Raw genomic sequence first — 18,985 nt, 5'->3', positions numbered from 1 at the left:
TTCCGAATTGCAATCAATCCTTTTGATGCACTCAAACGACTGCCCCGATCCGCTAATCGGATAGCATTTTCTTCCTACCGTGGAAATTTCACCCTTTTAATTCTTCAAATTCAATGCCAATTTATTATATTTTAAAGTTTTAAAAAATAATAATTATTAATAATAAAAAATAGGATTATTGCTATTTATAGTGCAAGGAGGGGACGATTTCTATTGCATATTTTTGTTACGAGTGGAATAGAGTAGATATTGAAAAGAAATATGATAAACTCACCTGGACAGTGGACTGCTGATGATGTAGTGGGTGTAGTAAAATATGCTGGCGACGGAAACGAGCAGTAGCGCCGCGACGCATCGTTTGACCGTGGCCTGCTTGACCACACAACGCGGACCGACGGCGCTTAGCAACGGAACGCCAGCCTCGACCGCGGAAATCTTCATCACCATCGTCTCATTCGACGACGACCGATGCCTCTCAGATTAATCCCCAGAGATTTTCCCTCTCAGTCCATGGGAACGCGTAGAAAACGACGGGCCGCGTAGAAAATCCAACCGAATCCAGGCCGACGATCTGTTTCTTCGCTGCCGAAAGCTGGTATACCCACGTTCCTTGGCTGGGCATCGGCTCTGCTCATGCTCGCGGACTCTCGTCGCGAATATTTCCGTTCGAGAGGATGGAAATTGACTCGAAGAGCCTCTCGAAGCTCGATCGTTCGTTCGAGCCGTCTCCTTTGCCGGAGATTAACGCGAGGAATTGAATTTAGGACTCCTTCGTAGCTCGATTGCTGAACCGAATAGCTGCTCCTCGAACTGCGATCGATCGAAAGAGCAGAGTAATTCTCTTTCGCTCGATTCGACGAATCCAAGAGATCGACCGGAGCCTTTATCCTCGTAGTTCGAACAAAAATTATTCGTTTAGTTTTATTCCGTCAGAAAGAGATAAATCGTTCGTTCAACGGATCTTTCGGTCGAAAGCGATGGGTCCTGGATCGAATTCTCTGACCCGTCTGTTTTGGGTAACATCGATGACGACAGTTCAGGAATAAGGAATAGATCGCCACTTGTTGCGTTTCCACGAGGGAAGCACGATCACCATTTTGCGAGCAGCACGTGGTCGCGCCGTCCATCGCGCTCCTTTTTAACCCATTTGCCCAGATTCCGATTGATCCACCCTCGATCTCTCATTCATTCGTATCTTCGATCATCGACATTCTTCCGATCTCACTCGACGATCAACGAACCTCGTCCATGATACTCGTTCGAGATCATGTCGCGATTTTCGTGAAATAAACTCTGTTGATGAAGATTTCGAACGATTCCAGAGAGAGAGGGAGAGAGAGAAAGGATGAAAATTTCGGTATTTTTCGTTGAGTTAGCCGGTTCGATGCATCGCGGAAATTCGACCTCTGCTTCCGGTGTCGTTCTTCTAACGTAAGCTGGTTTTACGGCTGGACCGTTTGTTATGGTGCACGACTGCCCCAAGGATACGTGCAAGCAAACCTGCTCACTCGTAAATTTCCAACCCTCTCCCTTTTCTCTTCATCCCTACAGTTTTGCCCACGTAGACTCCTTCTGCACCTATCCACGATGTACGTGCCTTCTTTTCCTGGTCCTCCTCTGTACAGCTGCCCCCCCCTCTTTCCACCTGTCAATTAGGGACGATGGAAAGCTACGATGCTTCCTGGCCCGAACGATTTTCGAACGTTATCCTATCGCCTGTATCGATCTTGTCCACGCGGTGTCGCTGGACCCCTTGTTTTACGAGTCTGCAACAAAGAATGTGGAATGCCGATTGAATATCGCTCGTTCAAGGAGGGACGAAGGAAATCTGGCGCGGTTATTCGAGATCCTTTGTCTTTCGATACAATCATCAACCCTTGCATTGCGTTCAGAAAAACTTAACAGAGGGGTGGGCAATTGTTTTGGCTTCCACTTTGTGGAAGCATTAGTTAACTTTGCGTTTCGGAAAGGTATAAATTGTACCATAATAATCAATAAATATAAATTCAATAAAATAGTGGCAGTTTTATTCAATTTATTTAGATACGAGACGAATCTTCGGTCGTGCACGGGAAGGAAATCTCGGTTCAAGGCGGGTTTTTCTGACTGTCTTGGCGTGCCACGAAATAACGCGATATATGGATATAAAATGAAAATTTCAAAGAATTTGCAAATTTGGCACATTGCTATCGACGTAATTAAAATCAGCAGGAAACGAAGCTCGCTTGTAGAATGACGTCCGATAAATTGTCTTCGGTTGTAGATAATAAACCGATAGCAAGGGATGCAAAGATCAGGTGGTTCGACATAATCGGCTGATCGGGCAGCCCGGAAGGCCAATCAAAAAACGATTAAACAACGGGAACAGCAACAACGAACGATCAGGACGCTCGACAACTCCAATTAATCGATCGTACCTTCCGCGTCGCCGTTGCAATTCCGCCTCCCTCTAATTTTTTCCCCGTCGCTCGTACATCGGTCCTAGCAAGAAGTCCATTAATCAACCCCCGCGCGTCCCAGCTACGATACAGAACCTATTGTCCCGTGCTTCGTACGTCTGTCTACATCGTTTCAAATGGTTCTCCCTTCGACTCCTTCCCGGCGGAACGGAGAGAAGTTTGCCGCAAAAAAAAGCCCATGGAAATAAATTGAAAATGATCCGGCGAGGATGGTGAAACGGGTAGAGGACGAGTAGAATCGACGCCGGGAAGATTCTCGAGAAGGATATCGCTCTCGGTTCGCTTTCGCGCGTCCCCAAGGAGCTGACCTAACATTTTTCTAAGAAATCACACTGACAGCTTTCGCCACCCACGGACACTCGTGAACGGGAAACGGGTGTAATCGGTGGAATGGGCTTGTTCGCGAACGGCTCACGCAGAATTTAATTACGAGATCTCCGATAGGGGTAGGACTCACCCCCTCGACCGACTTCTCGTCCGAGAGATCGTCCCTGCAAGATAGTTTGCTGATATTCGTAAACGATCCTCCCGATAGAACGGATTCAATTGTTCGATTGTTTCGAAGATAGAGAGCCTGCTGGTAGGAAAGGATTATTGATTTTTAATTACACTAGTGGAATTTATTCTGGACACTTAAATTTTTACTTAAATTTCGCATTTATTCGAATCATTTATATTTTATATTGTAATCATTATTTTCTACTTTTAGGGCGTCGTTTAGATAAAAAAATCAGTAAAAAGACCATTTTAATATACGATAAAAATTACAATTTGAGCACATCAAAGGAGGCAGAAAAAAATTAATATTTCGTTGTCCAACAAGACAGTTTAGATTTTTTTTAATTAAAATTTTAAAACATTTACAAACGAAATCATGTGAAAATATTAGATTACAATAAAAATATTACGGTATCAATTTAGCATAGCAGTGTCCAGAATTAATTCCACCAGTGTAAACGGATTGCCTAACCGACTGTATCTTAATTTGGACGAATTAAAAATATCCCAGGATTTAATTCGAACGTTTCGTCGTTAGAAATAGCGGAGTCTCGTTCTCAGGATGAATGAAACATTGACGGGTCCAACAGAAATTCGATGGAAAAACTTCTCGCGCCACGTGAACGGTGCGCGAGTTTAAGAGAGACGGAGAGAGAAAGGGAGAGGAAAAGAGAGAAAGGAGGCTGGGGCCAACGTGCGGAATGCATTTGCTAGATTAAAACGCCATTGGAGTGCATCGAAGTGCCTCTAAATATGCTTGTGGAAGGACGAATAACTCGGCGGCGTGGCGAACCGGGGTCTCCCTCGAATGAAATTGGATTCGCGATTCCGCTGGAAGCCTCGCCAGGCCAGACAAACGTTTTCGCCGAGGCTCGTCTCCGCGGGGTCGAGTAACCGAGAACCGGAAGAAGGATGGCTCCATTCGGAGGAATAATCAGGAAAGCTCGCGTAATCATTTCGCGGCGATCGAGCAGTCTCTCCCCGTCGCGTCGTCGGTGCTCCGCTGCAATCTAACCGGCGCGCTGCAACTACGTGCGGATCCGCCCTTTAAATCCGCGCACGTGATGCATCCGACTAACGACCCACTCGGGGAGCCAAAACGTGTCTCTTGAATTAAGCACCGCTCTCGGTGCCGTACGTTCCGAAAGGGAGGATCGCGGAATTACCGCGTCGCGATGAATTATTCAAACAAACGAATCGTATATTTGTCCGCGGAATTGTTTTTTTCAGGAACGTATCAAGCGCGATCGAAACGAGTGGATATCAGTGCTCGATTTCACGGGATTTCTAGCGAGTCTGATCAGGAAAAGCATCTTAGATTTTAGACAAGAAAATCTTCAAGAATAGCAAACGAGGAGGTAGGTAGATTCCTTCTCATCTAGTTTCACCGGCAATTTTTTCCTCTTTCACTGCGTATGTCGAACAAGGGATGATCGCCGGATTATTAGCCCCCGGAGGAAGCGGAAGGGGATGAAACAATGGCGGAAAACATCGCTGCGAGACGATTCGTTTGCAAAGCACGCGGTACACGCGTGAAATTAAATCCGAGATGCGAGTTGAGTTTCTGTTACAACGGCTCTGCTCGTAGTTGACCATGTTATCATATCCGAGTCGCGACACGTCCGTAATTTGCACGGTTTCGTAATTGGCAATTTTGTAATTTTGAAAATTGTATTTCTTTAAAATACATCACACGTTGATAAATAACGAAACGTAGGTACTTCTTGTTCATTTGTTTGCGTATGATTCAGTTGTACAATTTGTGTACACCTTTTAAACTTTCAGAAAAAGGAAGCTCATTAAAGCTGTTTCGTAATATTAATAAATAGCCGAACTCCGGGAACTTCCATCTCGCATTCAGAGCGGAAACCGGTCGCTAAAACCGTTCTACGTATTTGCCTTCAACTTTCCTTACTTTTCCAGCACAAGAAGAAATCAATCTTCTGAACTTCGAACCGAGAAACTTCTCTCCTTGAAAGTAAACCGACGAACGAAGATATTCACGACGATCGAGGAACTGCAAAATTAACCCAGCTATTTTCTGGATAGAAAAGTCTTCTCTCCTCGATAATTCAGTGAACTCGCTACGAATCACCGGAAGACCGTGCAAGCATCGCGAATGAAAATACAATCGCGCTAATTAGCGCGTAGGAGGTAATTACCTCCAGGACTATTTGAATTTTTACCGTCTCGTATGATAATAGCCCCCAAAATTTGAGTTAACGTTACCTTTCTACCCCGTTTGTTCTTCTAACCGTTTCACGAAATTCCACGACAAAATAAAATTCTGCAGCCCGAAGCACAGCGCGGATCCGTATTTTTCATTAGATTCCACGGAGGAATATTAGTTTCGTTTGCGGAACAAATTCGTACAACGTTTCATCTCGCAATGAACAGAATATGGCAGTCCCGTGCGAGATTAAACGGACCGAACTTTTAGTTGAAAATTAAGAATATCTCTAAACTCTATTCGCTAATTACTCGTCGTGAAATGTGATAGAGTAGATAATGTAATTAAACACTCGCACTAATTATTCGTAATTTTTCATAATTTCCACGTTCTCGAAATGAACATTTTTACACTTGAGGAAATAGTATAAATTAATTCATAAAATCCCTGCCTCGTCAGCCAAGGTTTAAACTGTAATTAATATTCGAAGGAATAAAATCATCCAGAAACCAAATGACCCAATGTAAAACACTAATTCCGCGGTAGCACCCAGCTCCCAAACCACGTATTGCTAATAAATCAACAAGTTGCCGCATTTCATCCGCTTTAATTACAATTTGCATTTCAGAAACTCGACACATCCGTCCGTTGCGCCGTGCCGTGAAGCGGTTCAGATTTCAATCACGCTGATAGCAACGGTACACACCTGTACGCAAAACTCGAGCTCGCCTATCGTCAAGTAACGAGAAGAGCCCGGCCATTTTCGCTGATTCCCTCCTCTCGAAAAAAGAAGAAAAAAAAAAAAAAAGAATTGAAGAGAAGGGTTATTAAAAAATATCGTTGGCGAGTAACGAGACACGCGACGCGTCGATGAACTTTTTTAATAAACCTGTGGACAGAACGCGCAACACTTTCATTATCCTCGTTTATTCGTACGCGGACGACACTCGAACCTCACCCCCTCCTGCTCGGTTTACATCGCAATTTCGGGATTGGCGCATTTGCGGTCGGCCGGAATTTCACCGCCATATTTTTGGAAACGGACCTGATCTGTCACTGGCCACTGTCATTTCGACACGGTTGCACACGCGAACCGGACCGACAACCGGAGACAGATAGGCGCTACGTTTTATTGGCAACGCGGTGACGCCTCTTTACGGGCTTCTCGTGTCCCGTGGAATTGAACGCCTCGACGCGCCACCCCGTAATTCGTTCGCACGCCGACGTGTCAGTTTACGAGCAACCCCGTTAACGATTACTATGAAAGCCTATGAATGCCTCCTTTAACCAGTCTTATCGCGAGGTGAGAAGAACCGCGAGGGGTGAACAATGTTGCATGTTTTGTTCCGTTCACGGGATACTGATCCGCTGATTTTCTGTTGCTTGTTTATTACAATACTTGACAATGAGTCAAGTATTGGGTCTTCCGTACCCGTACAATGATTGGAATTTGACGAACCCCGCGCCACCTGGGTGGTGGTGGTTGCTGGGGTTGTGGACTTATTTTTAGCGCAATTTGCGCCCTTTAACACCGCCGGTATAAGCAACAAGCTTGGGTACGGCAGAGTTATCAACCAATCAAGGCTCACTTTCGACAATAACCTGACGAGGGGGATGATTGCTGCAAATCATTTGCTGCATTGATAAGAGCGTTTCATTAGGGAGGGTTATTATATTATTATAGTATAGGGAAACAGGGGATGGTAATGTTTTGAATAGGAGCAATTTACGCGGTTGTTGTTATGTATTGATATACAACAAGGGGTGGATAATTAAAAATATAAAATTGCAAGGGTTTGAAACAAATTTTAAATAGATCGTCTCCTTATATTTTCTCTATCATCAAAAACGAGTGAGATATTTAAGGTGCTCAAGTAAGGTGGGACAGTCTGTATTATAAAATATCTGCTTTTCCTGTAGTAATGGAGGAACTTGAGAAAAATAGGGTGCTTCCGGCACCGGGAATCGAGCTATGGATCTTCCGTGTCTACCTTGTCCACTACACCACCACCAACCCACTAACATCTTTATTTTCACTATTATTATTGGAGCCCGAGTGGTATTTCGGTGTTTCAGTCGACGAGGCAATAAATATATCTTTCCCTTAAATAAATTGAATTAAAAGAAACATTGCAATTCCATGAATATTTATAGAAATCACATGGAAGTTTAGACCAGCTAAATATTTTTTTCTCTCTCTCTCCCCGAAAAAACGTACCGAACAATTTGAAGTGTAGATTTCCTACAGTTTTTTTTTTTCCAATATTTGCCGTTCAATTTGGAACGTGGAACTATTCTGACAATCCAGATGTTTGCATTGATTTTTAACAATTTCGTTACCTGCCTTTTCGTACAAGTTTCAATGGAATAGAAATGAAAGGAATAATGCAATCTATCCATAGTTAAAATAAATTTCAACTATTCAAATTATTAAGCTAATTCGATTAATCTGAGGCAGAGCATGAAATTTCACAAAGAACTCGTAGCATCGTCGTCAGATTAAATTGACGCGAACCACAAAAGAATTCAGTAAACTTGATATTTACAAAAGAAGCTTCTAATTCAACGTTCCTAATTTACTTGCGTAACAAGCTTGACAAGAGGGTCTCGTTCTCTCAAATTTCAGAAAGCAGCCACCAGACGAGAAGAAATTGAATCCCCAACGTCAGCGTAGCTCCATTTTCATAACGGCCTCGTTGAGGTCGTTCTAACTGCATTCAAATTTTCGTGTTACACTCGTCTTTCAGTTGATGCACTATAACCAGCGGTTCCAAAATACAACAACTTCATCAAGTCTGTAATTATCTAGAATAATATCACTGTCCTGTGTACCCGTTCCGTTCAATTTCAGTAATAAAAATATCTGCCGGAAGACACATTTGTTCAGAGTTATTACCTTTTTCCTCTGGGATCATTATTTCGTTTAAGATTATCTAATTTTCCAAATAATCAAAATTTAATTGAAACTTTTACGGGGTCGCAGCAGCCCCTCTAATCCAAAAAACGGTATATCCAAGTTACTAAGCACCCTGAATAATCTTGGTGGAAATTCAATCTTCTTCTCTGAAACATCCTTAGGGTTTCTATCCTCAGTTTTTTGCGAATAAAACGACTCAAAACGGACTGGTTTCCAGGAGAAAAAAAAATCACGCCAAGAGGATGCAATTTCCACAGTCGGTTTCCTTCAATTGCCACAAGAGGGAAAATAATTTAAAAAAGAGAGACGATACTACTGGAGAGAAGAAATTCTGGTGGAGAAACTCGTGCAAATAAACTCGTATCCCAAGTGGCTGCCAGGATGGGGGTAGTAATAATACGAAAAATCCGTTCGTGATAACCATGTATTACGTAAGAATGCTTTTACGATAAAAATGAGGGCAACTTTGGAAAGAGATTGTAAATAAGTCTTTAGCTAGAAAAATAGACAGCTTTTTCATAATTTTATAAGACAAGGAACGAGCGAGTAATACGATTCTTTTGCAATAATAAGAGCATCATATTAATTAATTTTATTACTCCCAATGAAAACGAAGCCTTTTAGGAAATTTGTTTCTCTCGAATATGAGGAAAACCTTCTCTCAATAAATTTCATTCCTTGCCTCGATAAATATCATCCCTTGAAATTGAACGAATTATTACAACCCACTCGACGGAATCATAAATTTTCTACGAACCTTGCATCAATACGTGTTTCAGTATCGCGGAAACCGTCATCTCAGTTAAATAAAAAATGCCATGAAAACCAATAAAGTTCCACGCCTGAAGATCAATCGAGAAAAGGGGAGTTAATAAAGCGTCTCGATCTCCTCGACGAACTTCCTCCCTCTTATTTAAAATTCAACAAATAAATGTATGCTAGGAATCGATCGAATCCTTCAGCTTCTCTTACGAAAGCAATTTATTCGTGTTTCAAACGAATCTTGCACCGACTCTCAGCGATTCAATTTATTTTTCCTCGATTCGCGTCAAAGCGTTCAATCTCGGCTTTCCATTAGTCTTAAATCAATGCTTAATGCATTCGTCCCACGTCTGATTCGTGTTTTCATAGTTTCTTGTACCGTGGACCAGTGATTTTCAATTAGAAATAACAAATTTCCAGAAAAACAACAAGAAAAATCAACTAATTGTTCGAGGACGGATTATTTCAAAATGCATCCATCTAGTCGCGTTTTAATTTCATTAATTTAAACATCGAATCGGTTCAGGGAACAGGAGACTCCCTTGCTGGTCTTGAAATTTCCTGCCAGCCGAGATCCTCAACGACTCGGGGAATAGACTCGAGGAGAGGAAGCTGAGCACGAGACATACCCGTCTCTCCCTTAAACGCTCCTCGACAGTTTTTCCACGAGTGTTATCCGCAATTACGGTCTCACGACCAGTTACACGCGTGGATACGCTACGACTCGCGGCCAACCGTTTCAAAGACGTCGTTCACGTCATCATTAAGTCGAGTGCTCGGCGTGCCCCTAACTACCCGCGTGTACGCTCTCCACCGCGCGACGTTAATCGCTCGAATGCGTGCAAACACGCGCGGAAAACCGCGACTATTTCACGCTATCTCTCGTCGTCTCGAGTTTCCCCTGCAACCCGTCGCGATGCTCCTCCACCCTTCGAGCAAATCTTCTGATTTAATTTACCAACGAAAGACGAATAATAATAATTGAACGACGAGTCTGCATTATTTATTGAAGAATTGGTCTATCAAACTAAATATAGTAAAATGACTCTTAATGAAAATTTTATTCCTCAATTAAGACCTAGTTGATGAATTTATCTTTCTGTATTTATACTTTGCGCGCCGTCGATAAATTATTAATCAATCCGATCGACGCCCGGCCAATTATCGCCCAGAGATTCTCCTCGTTTAAAATGTAACTATTTAATGGTCGAGCGAATGTGCAATCAGTAGAGGATCGGTTCGTACTTCCACGTTATCGGTTGCAAATCGAATAATCGTTCGATTCGATTAGTTTAACAGTGAGAAAACAAGCCCGTACGATTCTTCTATCCCCTGATGAATTGTAACAAACGAGGCAGAGAATAATAGTCCCGCAAATTTTCTCTTACGAACTTATTCCATCGTAAATTCGAAGTGTGAAGTTTTAATGTAATCAATCAATCTTTGTACCCTGCCTCTGAACACCCTATCCAATATTCCACTTAATTTTTAAATAAAAGCCTTAATTACCTTCGGAAAGTTCCTTTAACAATTTAATCGAACTACAGACTCCATTATCTATAACAGGCAACGACGATCTTGTGATCACTATCTTCTAGCCTTATCAGGTTACGATTAATATCTGCGTTACAAGTTTCGAAATAGTTATTATCAGTAGTGTTTGTCTACAAAAAAAAAAAGTTGAAGAAACATCTATCGTCGCTAGTCACGATGACGAACGATCGAACTTCACCGATCCATTCGTCGGAGGACACTCGTCTCCTCCCTGGAGCATGCAATACGATCGAAATCCAGCTCGTAAAAAAGGATCGTTGTGAGGTAAGGGGTGCTAGAAGCCGTTCGAGGTCGTAGAGCAAAGTTCGATTCTCGAATGACGGACAGTTCCCTTGTTTGCCATCCTAGTTCTCTCGCAGTTGCTCCACGACCCCTCCGCGTTTCTTCCACCCTCGTAGGTACACACACGTTGTACCTACCGGAATAGCTATAGCCATCTTTCAGCCCCTGCTCGCAATCTCCACGGTACCGAGGCTGCAAGTTCGCCGGTCGTTGGGCGCACATTTTCGAACTTCCGCGACGTGGATTTACCGCGACTCGTCCGAGATGTCGTCGCTTGATATATAGCGCTCGTTCGTGGCACTCTCTACTTTCGCGGATTAAGCGGATGCGTGCATTAGCGAGCCAACTTTTCCGGGGAAACGAAAGAAATCGAGCGGAGAATTGCGATTCGTTTCACTATTGTTGCGTATAACAAGTATCGATTCGACACTCGAAAACTGGAAGCCGCATATATTTAACTTGAATATCGAAGAGGTGAAATGCAATTATAATTTTGGGAAACAAATTTTAGCATCGGTAGAGAATGCTTTCGCGACGAAGCGCGCGTCCTCCGGTTTTCACCGTGATTCATTTAATTATCTGCATAATCAGCCTCCTCGAAGTTTAATTAATTAACTCCTGGCTTCGTAGCGGTGGCTCGCGTGATACGCACTCGTGCTATTAACTCGATGAAAGGTCTTGGGGTGAGCAAAAACAAATTTCTGCAGACGAGGAACAAATCTCTCCAATGACCATCTCACCCGATTGTGATATTTTGCGGGAAGCTTGGACAAGCATTGCGATCGTTTTGCCGGGCAGACGGGTCACGCGATTCCCTTCCAGGGAAAGAATCGATTTTCCCTCGGCTAGCCGCTACACGTGTCCGAACTAATTAATTTCCTGCTCGAAGGGAAGAGCGCTGCTAATTACGAAGCCGTCGCTTCAAATCCAAACTTACTGTCGTTTATCTCGCCACTTCTTTAAGCCGCGCGTGATCCGATTAATCAACGTTTTACTATCAACGTTCGCGATCAAATGCACGCCGAGAGAACAATTTACGTCCTCGTTGCTCCCGTACCGAGATGCCTTATTAAAACTCTGATTATCTCGAGTCCCAACAAATAACAAAAATAGAATTAGAATTATTCGAATGCAAAGGGAAATTTGTTCCAAATTTGTAAATGTTCAAATATATTGCGGTATAGTTTTTCGATTTCTCCGGTGTCACTGTTACTTTATATTTATTGCCTTTCGCTCTATATTTAGTATCGTACGGTATTACACGGTGACACACGCGTCATCGATATCGTTCGACGAATTATGAAAGTACGCTCCAGCTTCAGCTTCGGGTAATGCTGCCTCGTCAATCTCAAAAAGCAAAGTTTCATCGTTCCTCGGGGTGCCTTTAATTAATTCTTAACGATCGTTAATTAAATTTCAAACTGTCGGCTCAGGGAGATTCTAAATATTTTTCGATCAACTTATAGAGCACTGTCAGATCGGAAGGTCTTATAATTATAGCGATTTTTTAAACTAATCGTTCAAAATATCTATTTATTTATGAATGGATATATAATGCAGTTAATTGTTCAACCATTTACATAGCTGATGGTTAATAAACAATTGTAATTTAATTGTGATTTTATAATAATAATATAATGATATAATACAGAAAAAATGAGTATCTATACTGATAAAGATGAACAGATCAATAATAAACAGTATATCGGCTGTAAAGTATTGGCATGTGATTGAACAGTGAGTTAGAAAGCAGCTGATGCATGCTGGAGTCAAAGAAGATATCTACTATCAACGATATCAACGAAGAAGTTTTCAATTTTTCTAGCATAATGACGGCGATCGTTTGAATTTTCCGAATCGAGACGTAAGAAAATTTGCCGATACCCGAGGGGTTCGATCGATCATCGACTACGGTTCTTAACCGTGCTTCTTCATCGTTCACTGGTAAAGTCGTGAGACAGGCTCGATTCATCAAAATTTTCCCTCGATTCTGTCGGCTTTAAAAATACAAGAAATGATAACGGTGCGAGTCATCGAACCTTCGGCCGAAACGATCGACGAGGATCGATCGCGTGTCCGAACGATTATACATGGACGTTTGTAGAAGAATGCCCTTCGGTGAAGTCAGTCGATCCGTTGGACAGCACAGGGCAAACTCTATAATAAACGAGCTTTACGATCGCTCCCCGTGCATCGCCGATATCCTGGACGTTTTTTCAACGATCCGACTCCGCGTTTTTCCCCGTCACAGATCGTGACTCCTCGTAAATCCGTATCGTTTGCCAGATTAAAAATGTAATGGACGATGGTCCGCGCGTTCTGGGAGCTTCCGTCGTTTCTTCCGAGTGCTTTTCTTCGATGTTTCATCGAGAAAAACCGATGTACGTCGGTGAAATTTTGTTTTCAAAAAGAAGTATATCTTGTTGAAAACGTCGTTCAAAATATTTAACGATATCTTTCTATAAATATTACGAACGTTTAACGGAAGAGAATTTCTGCTGCGGAAACATGATAAATTCAGAGGATGTTATAATACGCGTCTCGGGATCATAAGCTTATTTTTGGGGCGAAGCGTAATTCGGCGGACGTACAGTGAAATGATTACGATACCGGAGCCAATTTAACGATGAATATTTAATCACGATTTACGATGCAATTCTATCAGACACGGAAATTGCTTTACGCAGAAATAACTCGACACGTTTCTCGATCGAACAAACCAACGTAATTTCGGAGCATTGTCTTTCAATTCTTAATGAGACCTCTGCGATCAAATGGTACTTATAGATGTACGATCGAGGAAACTTCTCGTTTTATTGATTTCGAAATTTTTCCACCCCGAATGGAGGAATAGCTGTTTTTATCGAGCGAATAGTTTTTCCCGTCTGCACCAATCAATTTGAACAATTACCCAGAACAGAAGGTTAAATTTCCAATAAACTCCGTTCGAATTGAATGAAGAATACTATAATAAAAAAAGCGATCACAAAGCTCGGGCATAAAGAATGTTTATTTGACGAGAAACAAGACACGATGCACACCTATCGAACCTGCCCGTTATGACCTCGTGTTTCACGTGGCATTATTAAAACGTCGACCACTTTGATTTTCCCTGGGTTGGTTCAGCGAGTCGTGCAAATATTTGCTAGTTTCCGTTCCGCTATAACGGGCGTGAAAATAAAAAAAAAAAAAAAAGAGAGAGAGAGAGAGAGAGAAGAAACAATGAAAAAGGGGTCAGCGAGAAAAAATGGCAGGACGAAGGAAAAATTGAAATGGGCGCAAAAATGTTCCGATTCAATAAAATCCTATTAGGGGACGGATCGCGGAAATTCGTTCGGTGAACAGTAATTACGATCGAACGTAGAGCCGCCACCGCAGACCGGGACAATGTAGCCATTTCGAACGCATTTATACGAAATAAAACTTTAAACACGCCGGGGGGGGGGGGGGGTCGGAATCGTCCGCGCCAGTGAATTTCGATTAAGGTAATTAGCTGGGGCTCGATCGAATATTAAGTCGAAACACGTATCGTTGCGCGTGGACCGCAGTGAAATGTCAATGTTACCCCGTTTAACCCCCCTTTTTCAACAATCCGACGATGCAACTGTTTTCTCGTCCTGTCTATCGACCCAACGATTACCAAAAATGAGAGAAAAAAAAAATTGGTTGAAATTGGAAAGAGATAGAACACGTACGCGTGGTACTTTAAATGGCCAAGCTAGAACGACCATTTATAAACGTTTGTGAACAAATGTTCAATGTTCACTTTACAGATAATTTAAAAAGTAAAATTAACTAATTACCGAGTATCTTTAATTATCGAATCAAGATTGAACTCATTCGATTTGCAGAGGAAATTAGTTTATTGATGAAAGTGATGTACAAAAGTACTATTGGTTTATGAGAATTAAGGTATTTGAAGTAATAAAAGAAACACTACGACTGACTGGCAGAGGCCAAAAATTCTCATGCCAGGCGGGCCGGCTCTCATTAGCCCTTATCTACTTTTCAACACTTTATGTATCCTACATATTGGGTTACTGACGTCTTTAGTCCAAGGAGTTCGAAGAACTAACTATTTGATTCCTGGCATCTTATTTAATCATAACCGTTGATTGTGCTGTTAATATTAATTTTTATTTTGCCCGTATATCAATAAGTACAGAGGCGAAAAACTTAGTGAAATCTTGTTACAAGTTCAGCGCTGTCTCTCGACTGACTAAAAGCCCGGAAAAACCTTTTTATGCCGAAATGGTCAGCGGACCCATGACTTTATGACCCGATCTACGTCAGACAAGAGAAAATCGTAGAGTGGAAAAATTAAGAATTCAAAATAATTTGTACACCTTGCTTTAATGTTATACTTAGCAAAAATGTTTCTCTATCGTGTGATACGATTAGATTTTCTCCTAGATTGTTAGTTTTTGAAATATAATAAAAAATATCAGCAGACATTCGTGCGATTTAGGCTCTTCCACTTCCATTATTATTTAAACATATTTACATGTTTATAATGTAGTAACAATTTATATCGTTTTATTCGGTAGATCCCACAGAATTATTGGGAGAAAAAAGAACCTGAATATCTGCTATTATAAGAGCATAAATCATTTACAAAGTTGAATATTTGCAATTTGTGTTTAAGATTGATTATCTTGGAAATTATAAAAGTTAAATAAAAATGGTTTAGAGATTCGGATTCAGCACACAAAATTCTATAAGAATCACTCATTAAAAATTACAAAATCAAATAACTATTCCAATTTATCAAACGTTGTTGTAGGTGGACGATTTTCACTGTAAGGTTCATTTCTCAATTATTATTCAACAGAATCTTTTACTTTTTGATTACATTTTGTAGTTATTTATGTAGAATAATTTAATGTACGCAATCACTGTATTTATGTTAAATTAATATACGTTGTGGGTGGACGATTTTCACTGAAAGTGACTGTATATTCTATTTTCAATACTAATGTTAATTTAAGTAGAAAGTGAAAGTGGGTGAAATATCAAAGCAGGATCTCTTGTGTAACCGTTTACGAGGAAAGTGCGAGGGGTTAAATAGGTGTCGGCGGGATCTTCGTCTAATTGCCAAGATATTGCAATTCAAGCTTCAAGTACGAACTTCATTCATCAATCTTCATTTAACTCCAGTTTGTCGTAGCCAAGATGCTTTGAAAGCTTCTTTCTAATGGATCGTCTAGCGTTTTCAATAGCGATTAGACAAGATGGTATTTTAAAAGATTTCACCGTAGCTAATTAAGACTTTGAAAATGAAACACTTCCATTTGCCCGTTTCTATCATCAGGGAAAGGAAAATAAAACTTTTCTCCTCTTTTGTCGCGAGGACAGAGAGGAACGTGTACCGGGTAGCCTTGACATCCACTGCAACGCGAATAAAAGGTGCATTTTCCATTGTCCCCGTCTCTGGTAAAGCTCGACCAAAGGACTTTCATATTTCTCGATCTTTCAACTTACTCGCGCATCGTCACGGCCTTGAAACAATCAGTTACGTGCGTCAGCATTGTCTCTTTTCTGCACGTCTTCTTCCGTAACACGGTCCGGCAAAACAGCGCAATGGAACAATTGTACAAACGAGAATAAAATAACGCCAGAAGAGAAAACTTGTGTTATTCCACATCACCATTCTTTTATCTTATCGATATAAAAGAATGCAGATCAAATTCTTGACATTTGCCGAACAGAACGATCCATATCGATTGCCGATCAAAGAAACGTTTCAACTCGTCGATTTCTCTGTCGAATCGATCGGCATCGTATTGAAGTTACGTTTCCCTGCATCATCAACCTTTTCAGCGTCATCGGCGACAGTCATCCCTATTCGCGTTGATTTGAATAGCAATTGATGCCGGTAGAACCGCGGCGCTGACGTATCGCCATAATGTGGCTCGGCGATAAAGCGTGGTGTGCAGGTTTTCAGCGGTGATAAAGTGGTGACTGATCGATGCCAACGTTGGAAATATATCGACGAGCAGGCGGGAACAAGGGGACGGGTTGAAAAAGAAGATGAAAACGCGGAGAAATGTGATAGAGAGAGGAGGAAATAGATGGAAAAACGGAGTGGCTCGGTGGAAGACGTATCTGGATCGGTTATCGATCCACAGAACCCGGAGAAATGACCGTCGGAAGTTGGTCGAATGGGTCAAGAACGGATAGCGTAATGATTTCGATGTGCCGGTAAACGCGGAAGGAAGAAGTCGAGTAGCTCGATCAATCCTGCTGCCTTTGGGAAATGGAAAATCCGAAGGGGTTCTTTTGAAATTCTTCGACGACAAGATTATCTGCTAGCTTTCTTCTTCCCCATTACGCGATTTAAAGTTCGCGATTAACCCGTCGACTCAAGCAATTGTTACGAAACTCACGTGCTTTACAATTAGTGAATCAGAAAAAAATGAATCGACAAATTAGTTCTAATCAAGCTGCAGTCTTCGTACGTGCGTCCGACTGGAATGGTACGAGAACAAAAGTCTGAATGACGAGAAAACAAGGCGTAGCAATTACCATCGAATGAGCACTAGTCGTCATCCACGAGGTAATGAAACGCTTTAATCAATCGTAATTAGCCTACGTGTATCGCATACAATGGCAGGAATACGAGAATACGATTCGCGTGCAATCAAACGCCAAGCAGCCATAATAGACGAGTAATTCTCGCGTAATTGAGCAACCGTATCGACGAGTCTCGGATTTTACCCAGTTGGTCCTTCCCTGTCGTTTTAATTACTCATTAACGGCTGTCATAGTCGTACCGGTTAACACCGATATACGGGTTTACCTTTCGGCTCCGGAATACTCGAGTTCGCGACGTTCCGTTAATGGCCTGCACGCCTGCATGCCCGAGGGATCGATTTTCGCGGCTCCTCTATTAAAACTTGGAGACCGCGTGTCTGCCTCGTAATCTCGTGTCTGGTGGAGTTCGTCGAGTCGAACGTTCGTCATTAATCGCGGGACACAAGGGGATCGAGTGTGAAGACGTTGGAATATCGCAAGACTTTCACCCTTATCGCCTAACTTTATCGTCGATGGTATCGTCTTCCGAGGACATTATGGATCTTTGATGGCATGACTTAAGTCTAAAGGAGCATTTAATGTTACAGGAAGAAAAGATTGACTGGATAAGTGCAAGGTGACTATCCCCTCCACATGGGGGAATCATCCTTGGCGAACCAAGAACTAATTCAGGTTAAAATTTTTTTATTTTTGATCTTTTCTTAATGAAACTATTCCTAACGCATTTGTGAGATTTTGCTGATTAAACACGATATAATTTGAATTATATTTATATATTTATTTATTTAATTATTCAGAATATGCTGCGGAAATATTGACTGCAAATTAGGTGCTTTATGATGTGGCTATGTGAACCTGGCACCCGACTTTTAAAAAATTAACTTTTTTTTTCATAAAACGGTAGTATATCGTTTGTAGTTGATTGTAGTAAAAATATTTTACAATTGCTCATAACTTTTAAACTATTCAACTACAAACGAAACTCTTTTCACTACAATCAACTACAAACGATTCTCTATCACATGCAAAAAACCGATTTGAAATATCTCAATGTCGGGTGCTGGTCAATTTTTCAATTTTGTTTATTTATTAATTGATTCAACTACAAACGAAAATATTTTTACTACAATCAACTACAAACGATATACTACCGTTTTATGAAAAAAAAAAGTTAATTTTTTGAAAGTCGGGTGCCAGGTTCACATAGCTTTATGATGTTAGCTAACAATAATAATAGAATAAACAACATAGAATCAACGCCTCGGCTGGATATGTGCAATGCTTGGGTCCCAATTTCTCTTGCACTTATCCAGCTTTTACTGTAAAAGAGAGCACTATCACTTTTCCTTAATAAAAAAATACGATTTCAGCAATTTATTGTATAATCACTGATCCTGCCAGAATTCTCTAATTACGATGACAACGTAACTACGATGACACAACGAGTAACAAAGCGTAGATATCTATTGCTGCCAGCTAAAATCATTATCGCGAGCGGAGGTGTGATTGCGCGGGGACAAGTAAGGGTTAATTCATCGCGGGGACGAGTGGTAAAATCGGTTTCAAAATCGCGCGAAACCGCGCTTTGATCTCTTTCACGCGTGAACGTTATGGCTTTGGCAGGGACGCGTGACGCGCAGATTAATCGGCTCGGTCGCGTGCATCGTTAGATACATTTGCCCGGACGCTTTCAACTCTTGTCGCGTTTTGACGAGCTAATACGATCAATCAAAATCCTCAAACGTAGCATCGATTTCGATGAATTTCTTGTTTGTACGTGGCCGAACGGTTGGCACGCTCCCATTCGTG

At 41.5% G+C, this 18,985-nt stretch overlaps 1 protein-coding gene across 2 annotated transcripts in view; it reads right to left on the bottom strand.

The window, feature by feature from the left end:
• Positions 1–18,985, bottom strand: part of LOC114874895 (bifunctional heparan sulfate N-deacetylase/N-sulfotransferase) — a 241,748-nt gene that overhangs the window by 67,279 nt on the left and 155,484 nt on the right. For both annotated transcript variants that reach the window (XM_029184617.2, XM_029184616.2), the window contains one exon: positions 275–1,766. In XM_029184617.2, the coding sequence (XP_029040450.1) occupies positions 275–447 (173 nt within the window). In that variant the 5' untranslated portion in view covers positions 448–1,766. The remainder of the gene's footprint in view (positions 1–274; positions 1,767–18,985) is intronic.

The sequence above is a fragment of the Osmia bicornis genome, chromosome 6, assembly GCF_907164935.1.
Source record: "Osmia bicornis bicornis chromosome 6, iOsmBic2.1, whole genome shotgun sequence".
NCBI lineage: Eukaryota > Metazoa > Arthropoda > Insecta > Hymenoptera > Megachilidae > Osmia > Osmia bicornis.
The sequence above is the reverse complement of the archived record's forward strand: the minus strand, read 5'-3'. Positions and strand labels throughout refer to the sequence as shown.